The 17280-nt window shown below is 45.3% G+C and overlaps 1 protein-coding gene across 12 annotated transcripts in view; it reads right to left on the bottom strand.

Moving 5' to 3' along the window:
* Nucleotides 1-17280, bottom strand: part of abtb1 (ankyrin repeat and BTB (POZ) domain containing 1) — a 135876-nt gene that overhangs the window by 16957 nt on the left and 101639 nt on the right. For all 12 annotated transcript variants that reach the window (XM_069937372.1, XM_069937376.1, XM_069937381.1 and 9 more), the window contains 3 exons: nucleotides 16094-16210; nucleotides 12704-12819; nucleotides 7668-7766 (listed from right to left, as the gene is read on the bottom strand). In XM_069937372.1, the coding sequence (XP_069793473.1) occupies nucleotides 7668-7766; nucleotides 12704-12819; nucleotides 16094-16210 (332 nt within the window). The remainder of the gene's footprint in view (nucleotides 1-7667; nucleotides 7767-12703; nucleotides 12820-16093; nucleotides 16211-17280) is intronic.

Here is a 17280-nt window from a genome sequence, read left to right as displayed (position 1 = left end):
TGAACCAATAAAATTATGCTGCCTTTCCTCTCCTTGCTCTGTAAATGCACTTTTCCACTGTGTGTTATGTGTTGTATCATGCATGAGATGTCTACTGGTCTGTTCGCAGCACAACCTCTATTACTACATGTTCAAAGTTCAGATTTATTGTCAGAGTACATACATGACATCATATGCATCCCTGAGATCTTTTTCCTGCAGGCCAGGCAAAATTTCTACTGGTAGTGGCAACTGCACTGAAGAAAAATGTGTGCAGAAGACAGAAATATAAACAAAGATAAAACTGTAAACAAACTAACTGCAATACAGAAAAAATAAAGATTCAGTAATAAATAATGGAAAAGTAAGAGTCCTTAGATGTGACAATAAACTTGAACTTAAAGTACAAGAGGAAAAGGTAATATTATGAATTTAGTATCTTCTGAAACACTGGATTAGCACAGCCTTCAATAACCCAGCCTGCTAATGGAAGCAAGGAAAGAGCCTGTCATTTTTCGTTCGCCACAGGATTAAGTTTGATGGCAAGGCACTAAAAAGCAGCAAACAACATTTAATTAAACAAAAAACAGAGCAAGATCGACCAATTATTTAAAGGCTACTCAAATATTGGAGGTAGTCAAAATATTCAAAACAGTTCTAAGGGTTAGAAATTACTTAGGGAGAATTTCTTTAGGGAAAAGCAAGAAGGATTGATGATGGTTGCATTTAATTAATCTATATATAATATATATTGCAGCAAGTTGTCTGACAAGATCTAAATGATAGAATAATCAAAAAAGTTGAAAATAATCCCATTAAAAACTAGTTTGTTGGACTCAGAAGACAAAAGTAAAAGGTAACAATTTGCATGGTGTTGGAGAATGGAATTCAATGGCAATGGATATTATTAGCTCCCCTGGTTTTTCTGGCAGATATCAATGATACAAGTGTGACAGATTATGTTATATCTTATATTGTATATAGATATGTTTTAAAGGAGATAAATTGTGGCAAGGTTTTTAGTGTAGGTCACATACAAACACCAAAACAGATCTCATTTAAAATGCTAGAGCTCTGCTCAAGCCAGACAGTCCAGGCTCAAGGTGCCTTTTAAAAAACTTTGCAGGATGCCTATAAGGACTTCACAAGTAGGTGCTAATTGGACATGCTGTGGAGTAATGGATTATTGTTTGGAAAGCAACAGATGAATGAACTCAGAAGATTAGGTCCAGAGCCGCAGTCTGTCTGAGTGCAGTTTGCTGTTCTAAGAGGGTCATGTGTTTTTCTCTGTGAGAGAGACAGAAATTCAGTTCTGCAGTTCAGCATGAGTAGTTGGGACTGGAACATGACAAGCTGGAAAGCTTGTGGAAAAACTCCATTTGGAAGATGGGTTGTGAGTGCTTAGTTCAGCCTGGTCAAAGCCCTTGTGGTCCACACAAGAGGAGAGGACTGGCGGCCTAATGTTTCACTTGAAATAAGGGAAACAAAAAGGAACTCTGTGGTGACCTGAAAGAAAGAGGTTATCATCTTGAAAACCCTGATGGGGCAAGTTTCTTCAGCAAGACAATGACGTGACTGATTAGAAGGGATCAGTTTGTGTCCAGGAACAATAAATCTCTCTCTGAAAACCGACAAGAACCTTCTTGAGCAGTAACCATTTACCCTTCAAGCACCAAAGCCTGGTGAACTTTATAAATGTTAAATTCTGTGCACAGTATAAGAATTGCCTCCAACCAATGAACTTGGAGTAATGAGATGAGATTGGACTCTGAATCAAAGAACTTTTCTAAACTTACACATACATACATACACGTGTGCTTTGAATTAGAAGGGGATTAAGTTAGGTTAGTTAAGTTAATAGTGATAAGTTAAAGTGTGATCCTATTTTCATGTTTAAAGATAACTAAAAGCAACTTTTGTTTATGTAACCATTTGTCTTAATGAATATCTATTGCTGCTGGGCTTTGGGGTCCTCCGGGCTCATAAGATTTATGATCCATCGAGGAGTTTCTGCTCAACTCGGATGCAGCAGTTATCCTTCATCCTCAGAGCATGTCAACTTCCAGACTCCCTACCCTATTCCCTAACCTCTAATGAAAACAACCTCACCCCATCTACTCAGCGAAATACACTATCATATGTTTTAACGAGATTACCTCTCTTAATATGAGCCAAACCTTCAATATAATACATCTTCATCTTTTCCCCATTCAGACAAAAATCTCATCTCTGGGATTAATCCAGTGAATCATAACTGCACCATGAAACCAAATATATTCTACATTAAAAAGAGACATATATATGTGGACCTCTTACTGTGCTCTCTTCAAACCCTTGCACAAAGAGTTCCTCACTCTATATTTCATTCTCCTTGTTACAAAGGTGAACTATTCACCTTTGCAATTACACATTGAACCTGTCTGGTTCTGTCTGGTTGCTCATATTTATAAAGCCAGTCTGATGTCACTGAAGGTCAAAACTGAGATGAATTATGGAGGCAAACAAGAGAGATGGCAAATGCTGGAAAATTGGATCAACACATAAAATGTCAGATGAACTCAGTGGGTCAGGTAGCATCTGTGGAAAGTAAAAGATTGTTGGCGTTTCAAGCTAGAATCCTTCATCAGGAATCAATTACATAATTTAAACAATGTTCTGCTTTTTACTTCTTCCCACTAAAATGCTTATTCCCTCTCTTTCTGTTCCATCTTCACACTTGATTTATATGTTGATTCCTTTGGGGAAGTATTGGCATAGCAGTTAGTGCAACGACTTTACAGCGATCGAGACTGGGGTTCAAATCTCACGCTGTCTGTAAGGAGTTAGTATATTCTCCCTGTGTCTGCGTGGGTTTTCCCCAGGGGCTCTGGTCTCCTCCCACTGTTCGAAATGTACTGGGAGTGCAGGTTAAGGGGTATAAATTGGGTGGTACAGACTTGTGAGCCAAAGTGGCCTGTTACCATGCTTAAATTTAAACATTTAAAATTTGAACTAAATTTGCTGTTTTTCTAGTGTTTAACATGTATCATCGAGTCCATGCTGCTGAAGATCCAGCTGCGCTGGGTGGGTCACGTCTCCAGAATGGAGGACCATCGCCTTCCCAAGATCGTGTTATATGGCGAGCTCTCCACTGGCCACCGTGACAGAGGTGCACCAAAGAAAAGGTACAAGGACTGCCTAAAGAAATCTCTTGGTGCCTGCCACATTGACCACCGCCAGTGGGCTGATATCGCCTCAAACCGTGCATCTTGGCGCCTCACAGTTTGGCGGGCAGCAACCTCCTTTGAAGAAGACCGCAGAGCCCACCTCACTGACAAAAGGCAAAGGAGGAAAAACCCAACACCCAACCCCAACCAACCAATTTTCCCCTGCAACCGCTGCAACCGTGTCTGCCTGTCCCGCATCGGACTTGTCAGCCACAAACGAGCCTGCAGCTGACGTGGACTTTTACCCCCTCCATAAATCTTCGTCCGCGAAGCCAAGCCAAAGAAGAACATGTATCACAGATCACCTTAACAAAGTCACATCAAGAGTGAGATAGATATGAAGAGAGCACACATAATACTTGTCATGATTAGGCTACAGGAAAGAAAATTAATGCAGTGCAACTTTATAAAGTATTGGTTAGACTGCAACAGGAGTATTGTGTGCATTATTTAGGAAAGGCAGTGAAGAGGATGCAGAGGAGATTCATGTGTAACCTGGAATGCAATGTTTCAGTCATGAGAGAGGACTGGACAGGCTGGGTTTGTTTTCCATGGAACCAAGGAGGTTGATGGGGGAAAAAAAACATCATAAGATTAATAGTTAAAATAGATAGAAATTTTTCTTCATGGGGCAAGTGTCTAAGACCAGAGAGCAAAGATTTAGGTGAGGAGTTAGAGGTTTAGAGAGGATCTGAGGAAGAGATTTTTCACCCAGTGGGTGACTGCAATCTGGAACGCACTCCTGAGGTAGTGGTGACCGTACATTCTCCAAAAACATTTAAGAAACATCTGGGCATAGTAGGATATGGACTAAGTGCAGATAAATGGGCTTAGTGCAGATATGTACTTGATGCTTGGCTAAGAATGATGGGTTTCTGTGATGCACCAGAACTTCAATTGTGAGGTTCACAAAATAGCTTTGTGAGGATTTGCTCTGTATTCCCAGTGAGACTGAAACTGAATTAGAGTCCAGCTCCTCAGAGAAATATCAGCAATAGAGGAAAGCTACAAATTAATGGATATGCAATGATTGGGGCAGTGGTGAAGTGCTCCCAAGGGGTCAATCAGGTCAGGATGGTACATGTGCAATCAAGAGTGCAGCCGGCATTTTAAGTGTGCCAGGAATGCAGGCAAATGCCCATGCTCACTGGGGTTCCACAAAGTCTCCTCCCTGAAAGTACAATAGTTCATTGCAATAAGGATGAACCACTCCGAGAGTGCTACTGGGGAGGTCAAGGTGCAGCAGTTGCCAAGTGCAAGAGTGGCGGCTTTGATAGTGGAGGCCAGTATGAACAGGGTGACAGGGAACCAGACTGGGGCTGGGAGCTACCAGACCAAGACTGGTGTGACAGTCATGCTACATTCCCATCAGTTATTTTTTAATTTAAATTTGATATTCCTGTTATGATTTTAAATGCTACTTTCGTCACAAATAATTTCGTGACCATTATCTGTGAATTATTTTTGTGGATCCAAAACAGTGCTGGAGAGTGGCAATTCTTTGCAAGTACATAAAACTCAGCTTTTTATTGCACCTTGGTACATGTGACAATAAACAATTCAAAAACTTCAAAATGTCATCCAAGGAAGAGCAAACACTGTGAGATGTGCAGAATGAAAATAATATCACGGCTAGGAAGCAGGTTGTGAATGTGAACTTGACCTTCAAAAGAAATGCAGCACAAATTAAAGAATGGGTTGAATTACAAGGTCACAGCTCTTAGAAAGGACGAAGAATGCATTTTGAGTGTTCCTGCTTTATCATGGTGTCCTGGAAAAGGGGTATGCATTACAGCCTCTCACTGCAGATACACTTGCATCAATTTTTTTTTAAATTGAGAGAGACAGCACAGTAACAGGCTCTTCCAGCCCATGAGACCACACATCCAAAAACACCCATGTGACCAATCAACCTACTAACCCCCTACATCTTTGAAATGTGGGAGGAAACCAGAGGAAACCCACACAGTCACAGGGAGGACAGACAAACTCCTTAGAGACAACCCCATATTTGAACCCTGGTTGCTGGTGCTATGCTAACTGTGCAGCCCTATTGAAGTAATTGAGAGAATTTTAGAGTGGAAAATGAGCGTTTGAAATGAAAATCCTGCTGAAGTCAGGAGTCTAATATCCCAATAGATTCTTAGAAACACAAAAAAATTGTTCTATTCAGAATCAAAACAATTTTTTGGCAGACTAAAAACTGAAAATATACAAGACCACTATGCCCGATGGACTCTGAGAAGAGTCGGAATATTTACCTTAATTGCATTGCACAAATGTACTAGAGTAATTCAGCAGGTCACACAGCATCCATAGGAATTAAAGGGTAACCATGTGGTCAATATGTGTTCATCATCAATCAATCAATCAATTTGATCATCAGAGCTGGGAGAGTGTAATTAAGGTCTCTAAACTAGGAATGTTGGACTGTGATGTTTAAGTTATCGTCAGGATTGCAGCAGTTTTCCTTATGAGAAAAAATGGGCCCAGTGAGGCTGCTTTCTTTGAATCGAGAGGCGAAGAGGTGGTTTAATCAAAGTGTATAAAAACTGTGATAGCAGGAATAAAAATAATTTTCACTAGAAGAGATTTCAATAACATGGAAACATAGATTTTTATTTTAGTAAGATGGTTGAAGGGGAGTTAAGGAAAAACCATTCCCCAAAGTGAGGTTGCAGTCTGGAATCTCCAGATGAAGAGAGTGATAGAGTCACCATCCTGATTATTAAAAAAATTATATGGATGAGCACTCGATGTACTAGAACCCACTCTATTAACGGTGTCAAGAATTGGTTAGTGGGAATAACTTAAATGATTCTATGAGCTGCATAGACATGATTACTGTAAATATGTTTGTATAATGCGTTTTGAGTATAAAGTGACCCCCCATTTTTGAGGAGGGATAAAGGGAGAAAAATTTTACTCACGTGTGTAACACGACCCCCCTTTTTATTGGACCAAAATCTCTTCCCCCCCACCCCATTCGTTCTGCTGTCTCTCTTCTCTCCCCACCCCGCCCGAGTCACACTGCCGTCTCCCTTCCCATGGCTCGCCCGAATCGTGCTGCCATGTCCCACCCCCCCGCCCGAGTCGCGCTGCCGTCTCCCTTCCCCCTACCCGCCCAAGTCATGCTGCCGTCTCCCATCCCCCCACCCGCATTGCGCTGCCATCTCTACCCCTCGCCCTCCCTATTTGCGCTCCCCCCACCCGATTTGCGCTGCCATCTCTCTTCCCCCCCTGCCTGCCTGATTCGCGCTACCGTCTCCCTTCCCCCCTGCCTGCCCAAGTCATTCTGCTGTCTCTCTTCCCCCCGCCCAAGTCGCGCTGCCGTCTCTTTCTTCCCCCTCGCCTGCCCGAGTCGTGCTGCTGTCTCTCCCCCAGCTTGCCCGAGTCGCGCTGCTATCTCTCCCCACAGCCTGCCCGATTCGCGCTGCCCTCTCTCCCCACAGCCCACCCGATTCACACTGCCATCTCCCTTCCTCCGCCTGCGTCGCGCTGCCGACTCTACCCCTCGCACTCCCGATTTGCGCTCCCCCCACCCGATTCGCCCTGCCATCTCTCTTCCCCCCCTGCCTGCCTGATTCGCGCTACCGTCTCCCTTCCCCCCTGCCCGCCCAAGTCGTTCTGCTGTCTCTCTTCCCCCCGCCCAAGTCACGCTGCCGTCTCTCTCTTCCCCTTCGCCTGCCCAAGTCAAGCTGCTGTCTCTCCCCCAGCTTGCCCAAGTCGCGCTGCCCTCTCTCCCCACAGCCCACCCGATTCACACTGCCATCTCCCTTCCCCCGCCTGCATCGCGCTGCCGACTCTACCCCTCGCACTCCCGATTTGCACTGCTGTCTCCCTTCCCCCCCGCCTGCCCGATTTGCACTGCCGTCTCTTTCCCCCCCCCCACCTGATTCATGCTACCGTCTCCCTTCCCCCCTGCCCATCCAAGTCGTTCTGCTGTCTCTCTTCCCCCCCGCCCAAGTCGCGCTGCCGTCTCTCTTCCCTCTCGCCCGCCTGAGTCGTGTTGCTGTCTCTCCCCCAGCCTGCCTGAGTCGCGCTGCCATCTCTCCCCTCCCGCCCAACCTCATCACACTGCCATCAATATAGGCAGTTGCTGATAATCTTACTGATCATTAAACCTGGCAGAAAAAATTGTTAAAATAATAACCTCATGTATAATGCGACCCCCTAATTTGAGCTCGAAGTTTGGTACAAAGCTTTTCACATTATACACGCACATTTACGGTATCTGATTGGCCAGATGAGCAGTAAGTTTTTACACTTCAGTGTAACACCTTTTACTAGTCAAAGATGTGTTTGACAAATGACATTATTTTTAGTGATTTCATAAAATGTGGGAAGAGTTGATCAAAATGCACAGATTTTAAAACATAATAGGATTAATGCAAATGGGTGGTTGATCATTGGTGTGCTCTCAGTTGGTCGAAGGGCCCGTCTTTGTACTGTGTCTTTAAAAAAAACCATGACTATACAGACCTTGTGACAAAGGAAGATGTAACCTTCTACTCTGAAACTTAGATCTGGGAAATTGCTGAAGTTATCTGTGCTGTCGAAAGGAAGCTCACCAAAACCAACCTGCAAGATAAAGAGCATGAAGAGGTTAAAACTATTTATTTAGAAGCAAAATTCCTGTTAAAGGCAATCCCCAAGTTACGCAAGGGTTTCGTTTCTGAGAACTCTCCATAAGCCAATTTCTCCGTAAGTCAGAAACAATTTACTTTCAAAGCTACCCATTTGAATCATGCTTGCTCTAATTTTTTCATTTCATTGACCCATTATTGAACTAGTGAAATATATTCTGTATCCAGTCAGTAATTGTTGCACTATCGATCAACCACATTTAACTGAGAATCGTGATTAATAGGCTTAAATCACCTTCAGAAATCAACATATCTCACACGTTGCTTGACTGGTTCCAAGGCAGGTACTGAGGGAAAAGTTGGGCGTAATAGCCTTTATGAGGATTTCTGGGATGAGGAGTCACAGGTGCAGGGGGTAGGCCAGCCCATACAGTACATTCTTACAGACAGTGCTAATAGCTATACAGTGGTTCCACCACATTCACCCCTTCATTTAAAACAAAATCTGCCATGGTCAATGTCCATTACAGTTTCAGCCTGTCCAGTGGTCCTGTTTGTTGTGTGACTGTCATAGGGTTTGCTGTGGCTCAGCTGCTGGCTCCCGGGCACTGTCTTGCTCGACAGGCTATGTCTCCGGTGGCTGAGGGGGGTTAATAGGACCGTGGATTTGCTAGATTTGGGGTAGAGGTGTTGCACTGGGTGTAATTAGCAGGGCTGGCTGATGGGGTTACCATGAGGGGATGTTTATTGGTTGGTCAAGGGGTCCCCTGCATGTGCCAGAATGGAAACCGTGCCCTGTTGCCCATCCTGGTACTCCACGTTAGCATATTGGGGATTCGCGTGGAGTTGGTGGATCTTCTTGACCAGAGGGTCAGTCTTGTGGCTTCTGGTATGCCTCCAGAGCAGGATGGTGATATGCCATAAGCAAGGACCAGACTTGTATCATACTATAGGCTCTTATTAACAGAAGAAGCCACCTCTACTGACCAGTGGGATAAGATGCACCATCTGTTATACCAGTAGGGTGGAGCCAATCTACAGTCATAACCAATAGCAAGTAGTCAGCATAATACATTACATCACTACAGATGGGCCTAGGGGTCATCGGCCAGGATGGCAGTGTGTTTCCCAATGCCGACTTCCTGGGGAAGGAAAAGAGCCTTACATGCAGCATTGCATTAATAGCAGTTCAGAGGAGGGATCTGGTGGTATGGAGCGCCTCAGGGAGGACTTCTTGCTACTGGGAGATGGGCAGGCCTTTCGACCTGAGGGCTAGGATTGCCTTCCAGACAGTGATATCCTCCCTTTCTATCTGGCCATTGCATCGGGGGTTATAACTCGTGGTCCTGCTTGTGGCTATGCCCTTGGCCAGCAGGTGCTAGCGCAGCTCCTCACTCATAAATGAGGATCCCCGGTCACTATGGATATAACGGGGGTATCCGAACAGAGTGAATATGCTGCGTAGTGACTTTATGACTGTTGCCATGGTCATGGCTGGGCAGGGGATGGCAAAAGGGAAGCAGGAGTATTCATCAATGATCTTTAGGAAGTAATACATTCCTATGGGTGGAAGGGAGAAGGCCCTTGAAGTCCATACTCAGGCACTTGAAAGGGCAGGTGGCTTTAATCAGGTGAGTTTTGTCAGTCTGATAGAATTGGGGTTTACACTCGGCACAGACTGGGTAGCTCCGGGTCAGTTCCCTGATATATTCATCTGAGTAAAGGAGGTTGCGAGCTCTAACAAAATATTAGAGGCTGGTGACCCCAGGGTGGCAGAGGTTGTTGTGGAGGGCTTGGAAGCTGTCCAACTGTGCGTTGGCGCATGCTCCCTGGGACAGGGCAACGGGAGGCTAGTTGAGCTTCCTGGGCCAGTACAAGATCTCGTGGGTGTAGGTGGATAGTTTAATTCTCCCTGCTGTTTGTTATTGAACATAAAGGCAGCTGCACGTTGATCAGTCAACAGGGTGAACAGTTTGCCGGCCAAGTAGTGCCTCCAGTGGCACACAGCTTCCACAATGGCCTTGCCCTCCTTCTCAATGGCTCAATGCCGGAGTTCAGGGCCCTGGAGGATTCGGAAAAAAGCCATGGGCCTGCCCGCCTGGTTGAGCATAGCAGCCAGGGCAAAGTCGGATGCATCCCTCTCCATCTGAAAGGGGATGGATTCATCCACAGTGTGCATCACTGCCTTAGGAATGTCGCCCTTAATGCGTGTAAATGCTGCTTTGGCTTCCGCCAACAGGGGAAAGGTGGTTGATTTCATCAGGGGGCAGGCTTTAAATTCCACATAATTTGGGACCCACTTGGCGGAATAAGAAAAGAAGCTCAAGTACCTTTTCAGGGCTTTGAGGGTATAGGATAATGGGAGCTCCAGCAGGGAGCACATGGGGACAGGGTCGGGTCCAATGATACCATTATCCACCACAAACCAAGAATGGCCAGCTGTGAAGTGCTGAACATGCTCTTCTTTTGGTTGAATGTGAGATTGAGGCTTTTGGCTATCTGGAGAAATTTCTGTGTCATGATCCTGTTGGTCATGGCCGCAGATTGTCACATTGTCCGGATAGGTAAATGTGGTCCTTAGCTCGTAGTTATCCACTATCTGGTCCATCTCCCTCTGGGAGACAGAGACCATAATGGTTACCCCTAAGGTGACCTAGAGGAAGTGATAGAGGTGGCCGTCTGCCTCAAAGATGGTGTACAGGCTGTCCTCTGGGCAGATTGGGAGTTGGTAGTAGGCCAACTTGATTGAGAAGACCCAGTACTGGGTGATCTCGTTCACCATGTCAGCGATGCGGGGGAGTGAGTAGGCATCCAGCTGGGCAAAATGGTTTATGGTCTGACTGTAGTCAATGACCATGCAGTGTTTCACTCCGCTCTTAACAATCACCACCTGTGCCCTCCAGGGGTTGGTATTGAGTCTATGATCCCTTCTGCCAGAAGTCATCTGACTTCTGTTTTAATGGGGCTCTGTCTGCTCTTGGTGGGGACAGGCTTGCAGTTGGGGTGAGGTTCTCAAACAGTGCAGCAGTGGGACCCAGAGGGTGGACAGTCCACAGGTCATGATCCGAAGGGAGGTCAGATGGTATTTGTGGACCTTGGGGGGGGGGGGGGGGGCATGGTGTGAGCCGTCAAACTGCATTTGGACGTTCTTGAGTTGGCATTGGAAGTCCAGTCCCAGTATGACTGGTGCGCAGAGCTGTAGCATGATAAGGAGCTTAAAGTTCTTGTACTCTCCATGCCCCAATGTCACAGTGCAACTGCCATTGATCTCAATTGAATGGGATTTGGAGGCCAAGGAGATTTTACACTTTGCCGGGGTTACTGCAAGGGAGTAGAGCTGCACTGACACCAGATGAACGAAATTCTCCGTGCTCCCTGCATCAAATAGGCAGTTCCTGACGCAATTGTTTACCTCGATGTCCATCATGGCCCTGGCCAGTTGATGTGAGCTATTCTGATCGAAGGTAATCAAGGCCAACATCTGGTCGCTGTCTAAATCACTGCTGTAGTACTGTTTTGAGGAGCAACCCCCCCCCCCCAAGATGGCTGCCCCCATGTCGCAGTGCTGTTTGCTGCCCCATGGTCCCATCAAGCCGTTCACCGCGACTGGAAGTGGCGTGATCCAAGATGGCATGCAGCACTGATGGAGGAAGGTTGGGACCTACATACCGTCCTATAGTGTCCCTTCTTCCCACAGGCGGGAAGCTCTTATAAGGATATTATGTGTGACCGCAGAAGTAGCATTTTGGGTGCTCGATGGCAGCGGCAGTGACCTGGCACCCTGTGTCCCAAGATGGCAGTGCCCATGCTCCCCACATGGCAGTTGCATTTCCCGAGAAGACCTCTGCATTCAGATGCACTGTCTTGAGCACTTTAGCTAGGTTGATGACTTCCTGCAGGCTTCAATCGTACTTTTTCAAGAGTCTCTGTCTGATATGATCAGACTTGAATCAAGCCACGCATGCATCGCGTATCACTTCCTCTAAGTGGACAGCAGCAGAGGCATCTCTGCAACCACAGGCTTGCCCCAGCTCCCATAGGACCCACATGTACTCATCCACCGACTCACCAGGCGCTTGTCTATGACTGCCCAGAAAGGTTACTGGCATAGAAAACATTTTTCGAGGTCTGATACTGTCTCTGCAGGAGCTCCATTGTGGCCGAGTAAGTAGTGCAGCTCCTCATCATCTGAAAAACATGGTGGCTGGCCTGAGCGAAGAGTAGATCTCGTTTGTCTTCCTCACTCTGCACGTCATTGGGTCTCATGAAAGAGTTGAGGCGGTGCAGCCATTGGTTGAATTTGATGGAGGCCTCTGGATCTTTAGGGTTGGTGTCCAGTTTATCTGCCCATATTGCCTTGTCCATGGCCCAAAATAAGGTGATTAAATTGTAGCACTATCAATCAACCACATTAGACAGAGTTGTGATTAATAGGCTTTAATCACCTTAAGACATCAACTCAACTCACATGTTGCTGGCCCGATTCCAAAGCAGGTACTGAAGGAGGAGTTTTGGCATAACAGCCTTCATGGGGATTTCTGAAGGGAGGAGTCACAGGTTCAGGGGGCGGGCCAGCCCATACAATACATTCATTCAGACAGTGCTAATAGCTATACATTGGTTCCACCACAGTAATGAATAACATGAAAGATTTATTTGGACATTACTAGCACGAAACAAGCTTTTAAAATGTATGGGAGAATTTAAGATCTGTTAAGTCAAAATTCCATAAATCAGGGAAACCACTCCCCCCACCCCCTATATTGCACTTCAATCCAAATAAAAGGCAGATTCCTGATCAGTAACAGCAAATATCTGCACTCCGACCTCCCTACTGTTTTATGCACATTTGGAGCCATGTACGTAGGCTTTGTAAAACAAATCTCAGGATTTAGCATTTAATGTCCATCCCCTAGTTAGGCAGAAACTTACCCGCAGCTCAGCAGGCAGGGCACAGTCTGCAAGCATGGCCAGATCATCCTGTAGCCTGCAATTATCATCAGGTTCCAAAGTGAGAATTTTTACCCGGGTCCCAGGCTTTGAAGAGACTGTATTTATGAAAAAAAACAAATACAACAGCTCCACCTCAAATGTTGTAATCAAGTCTTCTTTTTAAACCTGAATTCACATTTATTCAAAGTAATTAAATATGTTGAAGATAGAATCATGCTTGTGTGAAGCACAAGCATCACATAGCAAACTTTTAAAAACTGAAATTCTAATAACCAGATAATTTCCATGAACGAGTGATGTTGGGAATGGAAAGAATACCAGGTCAATGGATATGGCACTCCTTCTCTTTAAAACAGTGCTAAAAGATCATTTGCATTCATCAAAGAGAACAAGATCTGAGCTTCATGTTATTTTTAAAATACAACACTTTCAGAAGGGATCTGAGAATCCAAGTTCATGGGGGTCCATGTAAATGTATAGGATGTTAAAGATGGCAATTAACATGTTTGGGGTGGGAGGAAGAGGCAGTGAATAAAAGAGAAAGATAGGTTGCAGCTGTATAAAACTTTTATTTGGCTGCACTTGGAATATTTTGAGCAATTTTAGTTGCAGGAAGGCTGTGGAGGCTTTGGAAAGGATTCAGGTTAGCAGAGCTGAGACTTTTCTCTCTGGGGTAAGTGTTTTTTTTTATATACACAGAGTTGTGGGTGCCTGGAATGCTGAAACATTAGGGGCATTTAAGAGACTCAGACAGACACATGGATGAAAGAAAAATAGAGGGATACAGGATAAGGTGGGTTTAGTACCTTTTTTTAAATATAAGGAATATATGGGTCGGCACAACATCAATGGGCCTGTACAGTGCTGTAGTGTTCTATGTTCCAAGAGATTTATCAGGATGCTGTCTGGATTAGAGTGTAGGAGTCGAAGGAAAGTTTGGACAAATTTGGTTGTTGTTTTTTCTGGAGCATTGGAGACTGAGGGAGACCTGATAAAAGTTTATGAGAGGCAAATAAGGGCAGTCAGTCTAAATATTTTTCCCCAAAGTAAAAAATGTCATATACTTGAGGACATACAGGTGAGGTGGAGGGGTGGGGTTTAAAGTTACACAGAGACTGTTGAATCCCTGGAACAAGTGAGCAGGAGTCATGGTGGAAACAGTCACAAGAGTGGCTGGAGATGGACCCATGAATATGCAGCGAATCGAGGCTGAAGAGATTTAGTTTAACTTGGCATCATATTCAGCGCAGACATTGTGGGTTGAAGGATTTGTTCCTGTGCTGCACTATTCTATGATCCAGAATGACGGCAGGCAGTCATAAGCATGGGAGCCACCCCAGATATTTGGCAGGCCCCTCAGTCAACATCACAAGCAGATTATCTGATCGCAAAGGATATTGCTGCTAACAAAGTTGTTGCTATCACAATTCATTGACTACGTAAATAAAAGAACATCATTAATTATAAACATTAGAACATAAAAATTAAGGAAAAGAGTTGGCCATATTGCCCATCAAGCCTGCTCCTCCATTCGATAAAATGATGGCTGATCTGGCAGGGGACTCAGCACTACTTACCCACACATTCCCCTTAACTCTTAATTCCCTATCATTTAATAACATGGTTATCCAACTGCACGAAAACCAACAAGGTCGGGTCAGATACAGCAATGAGCTCTCTGAACACTTCTCCATTAACAATGGCGTGAAGCAAGGCTGCGTTCTCACACCAACCCTCTTTTCAATCTTCTTCAGCATGATGCTGAACAAAGCCATGAAAGACCTCAACAATGAAGACCCTGTTTCCATCTGGTACCGCACGGATGGCAGTCTCTTCAATCTGAGGCGCCTGCAAGCTCACACCAAGACACAAGAGAAACTTGTCCGTGAACTACTCTTTGCAGACGATGCCACTTAGTTGCCCATTCAGAGCCAGCTCTTCAGCGCTTGATGTCCTGTTTTGCGGAAACTGCCAAAATGTTTGGCCTGGAAGTCAGCCTGAAGAAAACTGAGGTCCTCCATCAGCCAGCTCCCCACCATGACTACCAACCCCCCCCCCACACATCTCCATCGGGCACACAAAACTCAAAACGGTCAACCAGTTTACCTATCTCGGCTGCACCATTTCATCGGATGCAAGGATTGACAACGAGATAGACAACAGACTCGCCAAGGCAAATAGCGCCTTTGGAAGACTACACAAAAGAGTCTGGAAAAACAACCAACTGAAAACCTCACAAAGATAAGCAAATACAGAGCCGTTGTCATACCCACACTCCTGTTCGGCTCCTAATCTTGGGTCCTCTACCGGTATCACCTACGGCTCCTAGAACGCTTCCACCAGCGTTGTCTCCGCTCCATCCTCAACATTCATTGGAGCGACTTCATCCCTAACATTGAAGTACTCGAATGGCAGAGGCCGACAGCATCGAATCCACGCTGTTGAAGATCCAACTGCGCTGGGTAGGTCACGTCTCCAGAATGGAGGACCATCGCCTCCCCAAGATCGTGTTATATGGCGAGCTCTCCACTGTCCATCGTGTCAGAGGTGCACCAAAGAGGTACAAGGACTGCCTAAAGAAATCTCTTGGTGCCTGCCACATTAACCACCGCCAGTGGGCTGATATCGCCTCAAACCATGCATCTTGGCACCTCACAGTTCGGCGGGCAGCAACCTCCTTTGAAGAAGACCGCAGAGCCCACCTCACTGACAAAAGACAAAGGAGGAAAAACCCAACACCCAACCCCAACCAACCAATTTTCCCCTGTAACCGTGTCTGCCTGTCCCGTATCGGACTTGTCAGCCACAAATGAGCCTGCAGCTGACGTGGACATTTACCTCTCCATAAATCTTCGTCCGCGAAGCCAAGCCAAGAACATGTTAAATAGATTCAATGAGGCAACCTCTACTGTTTCATCAGGCAGACTTCCACAGATCCACTAATCTCTTGTCTTAAATCTACTTCCCAAATATTCAAAGTTTGTTTCCTACTTCTAGTTTCACCTTCTAGTGAAAACAACCTCTCCGCTTCTGTCTTATATATTCTTTCCATAATACTGTATTTCTTTGTGCAATGAACCTTCATCCTTCTGAACTTCAAACAGTATAGTACAAGGCTACTCAAGCTCTCCTCATAAAATAACACCTTCCTTTCCCAAATCAAAATTGTTAACCTCCTCTGTAACCATTTCCAGACCCAGTATATCCTTATTCAATTAGAGACCAGAATTGCACTTTGGAGATCCCAAAACCGAAAGTGCAAATCTTTTTCTTCAAGTTGTTTAACCTTGGAAGCTTATGAACAATAAGTATGATATTCTGTTTTCATATATTCAATGAGAAAAGAAATTGAATGCTGCAAGAACTTACCAAACTCAGATACTTTCTTGTATTTGCTTTCTACTTCACTGATAAGTTCTTCTAACTTACACTGTTTTGCTAAGATTTTAAAATCTTCCACATTTTCCACTTCAATATCAAGGCGGCCTGTGAAAAAAAAACAAGAAAATAGTGAGAGTTATAGAATCATACAACAAGTCCAACTTGCTCTTGTCTACCAAAATGTCCTACCCACACCAGTCCCACCTACCTGCATTTGGCCCATATCCCTCCAAACCCATCCTATCCTATCCATGTATCTGCCCAATTCTTTTCTTAAACATTGCAATAGTATCTGCCTTAACCCCCTCCTTCATACACTCACCATCTTCTGAATTAAAAAAAGTCACCCTGGAGTTTCCTTTTTATTCTTAGAGTTAAACAAGAAAATCTGCAAATGCTAGGATTGTACAATGGACAAATATGCTGGAGAAGGTTTCATGTTTCTTTTGTCACATAATAATACATTAAAAATGTAACATACAGGATGCACTTCTTTGCCCAAGTCAAAGAAAGTTACCATGAGCCTGGTGTCCCTAACAATAGGAGAAAGAGAAACAAAAGAAGTCCCTTCAGATTCACTGAGTATCTGTGGATTCGCCTCCAGCACTCCTGCAGGCTCAGCAGCCACACAGACTTGTGTTTGATTCATCGGCAACCCAAGGTCCAGATACAAACCTCCGACAGGAAGCCTTCAGTGCCTGAGGCCCTCAGGAGTCCTTCTTGCTCTCGAAACCAAGCTCCAATACCTGGTTCCCATAAGCCAATCTCCAGCAACCCGCAGCCCATACGAGTCCCGCAACACCATGTCACCCGCGGTGTGTATAGGTCCCTCAGTCGCTGAGCCCTCGCTGGTCTCTGAAGTGGTCACCATCCTGTTGGGTCTTTATGCTGCTGAGCCCCTCGCTAGTTCTCTGCCATGGTTAACATCCTGTTGGATCCTTCAGCCACTGAGCTCCTCTCTGGTCCCTGCCATGGTCACCATCCTGAAAGGAGGTCTCCCATGCTTCTCCTTCTCAAAATGGGGTGTTCTCCCCATTTCTGGTGCCCTGCACTGGTGCACTCCTCGCCAGAGTCTGCAACCCATCTTGCCGCTGCCGAGCATAGGCACTGCCATCTTGGGCACAGACCTTGTGGTTGCAGGGTTTTGTTTACAAACACCATCAGCCACTTTAACA

The sequence above is a fragment of the Narcine bancroftii genome, chromosome 5 (genome assembly GCF_036971445.1).
Source record: "Narcine bancroftii isolate sNarBan1 chromosome 5, sNarBan1.hap1, whole genome shotgun sequence".
In the NCBI taxonomy this organism is placed as follows: Eukaryota; Metazoa; Chordata; class Chondrichthyes; order Torpediniformes; family Narcinidae; genus Narcine; species Narcine bancroftii.
This window is presented reverse-complemented; position numbering and strand designations above follow the sequence as displayed.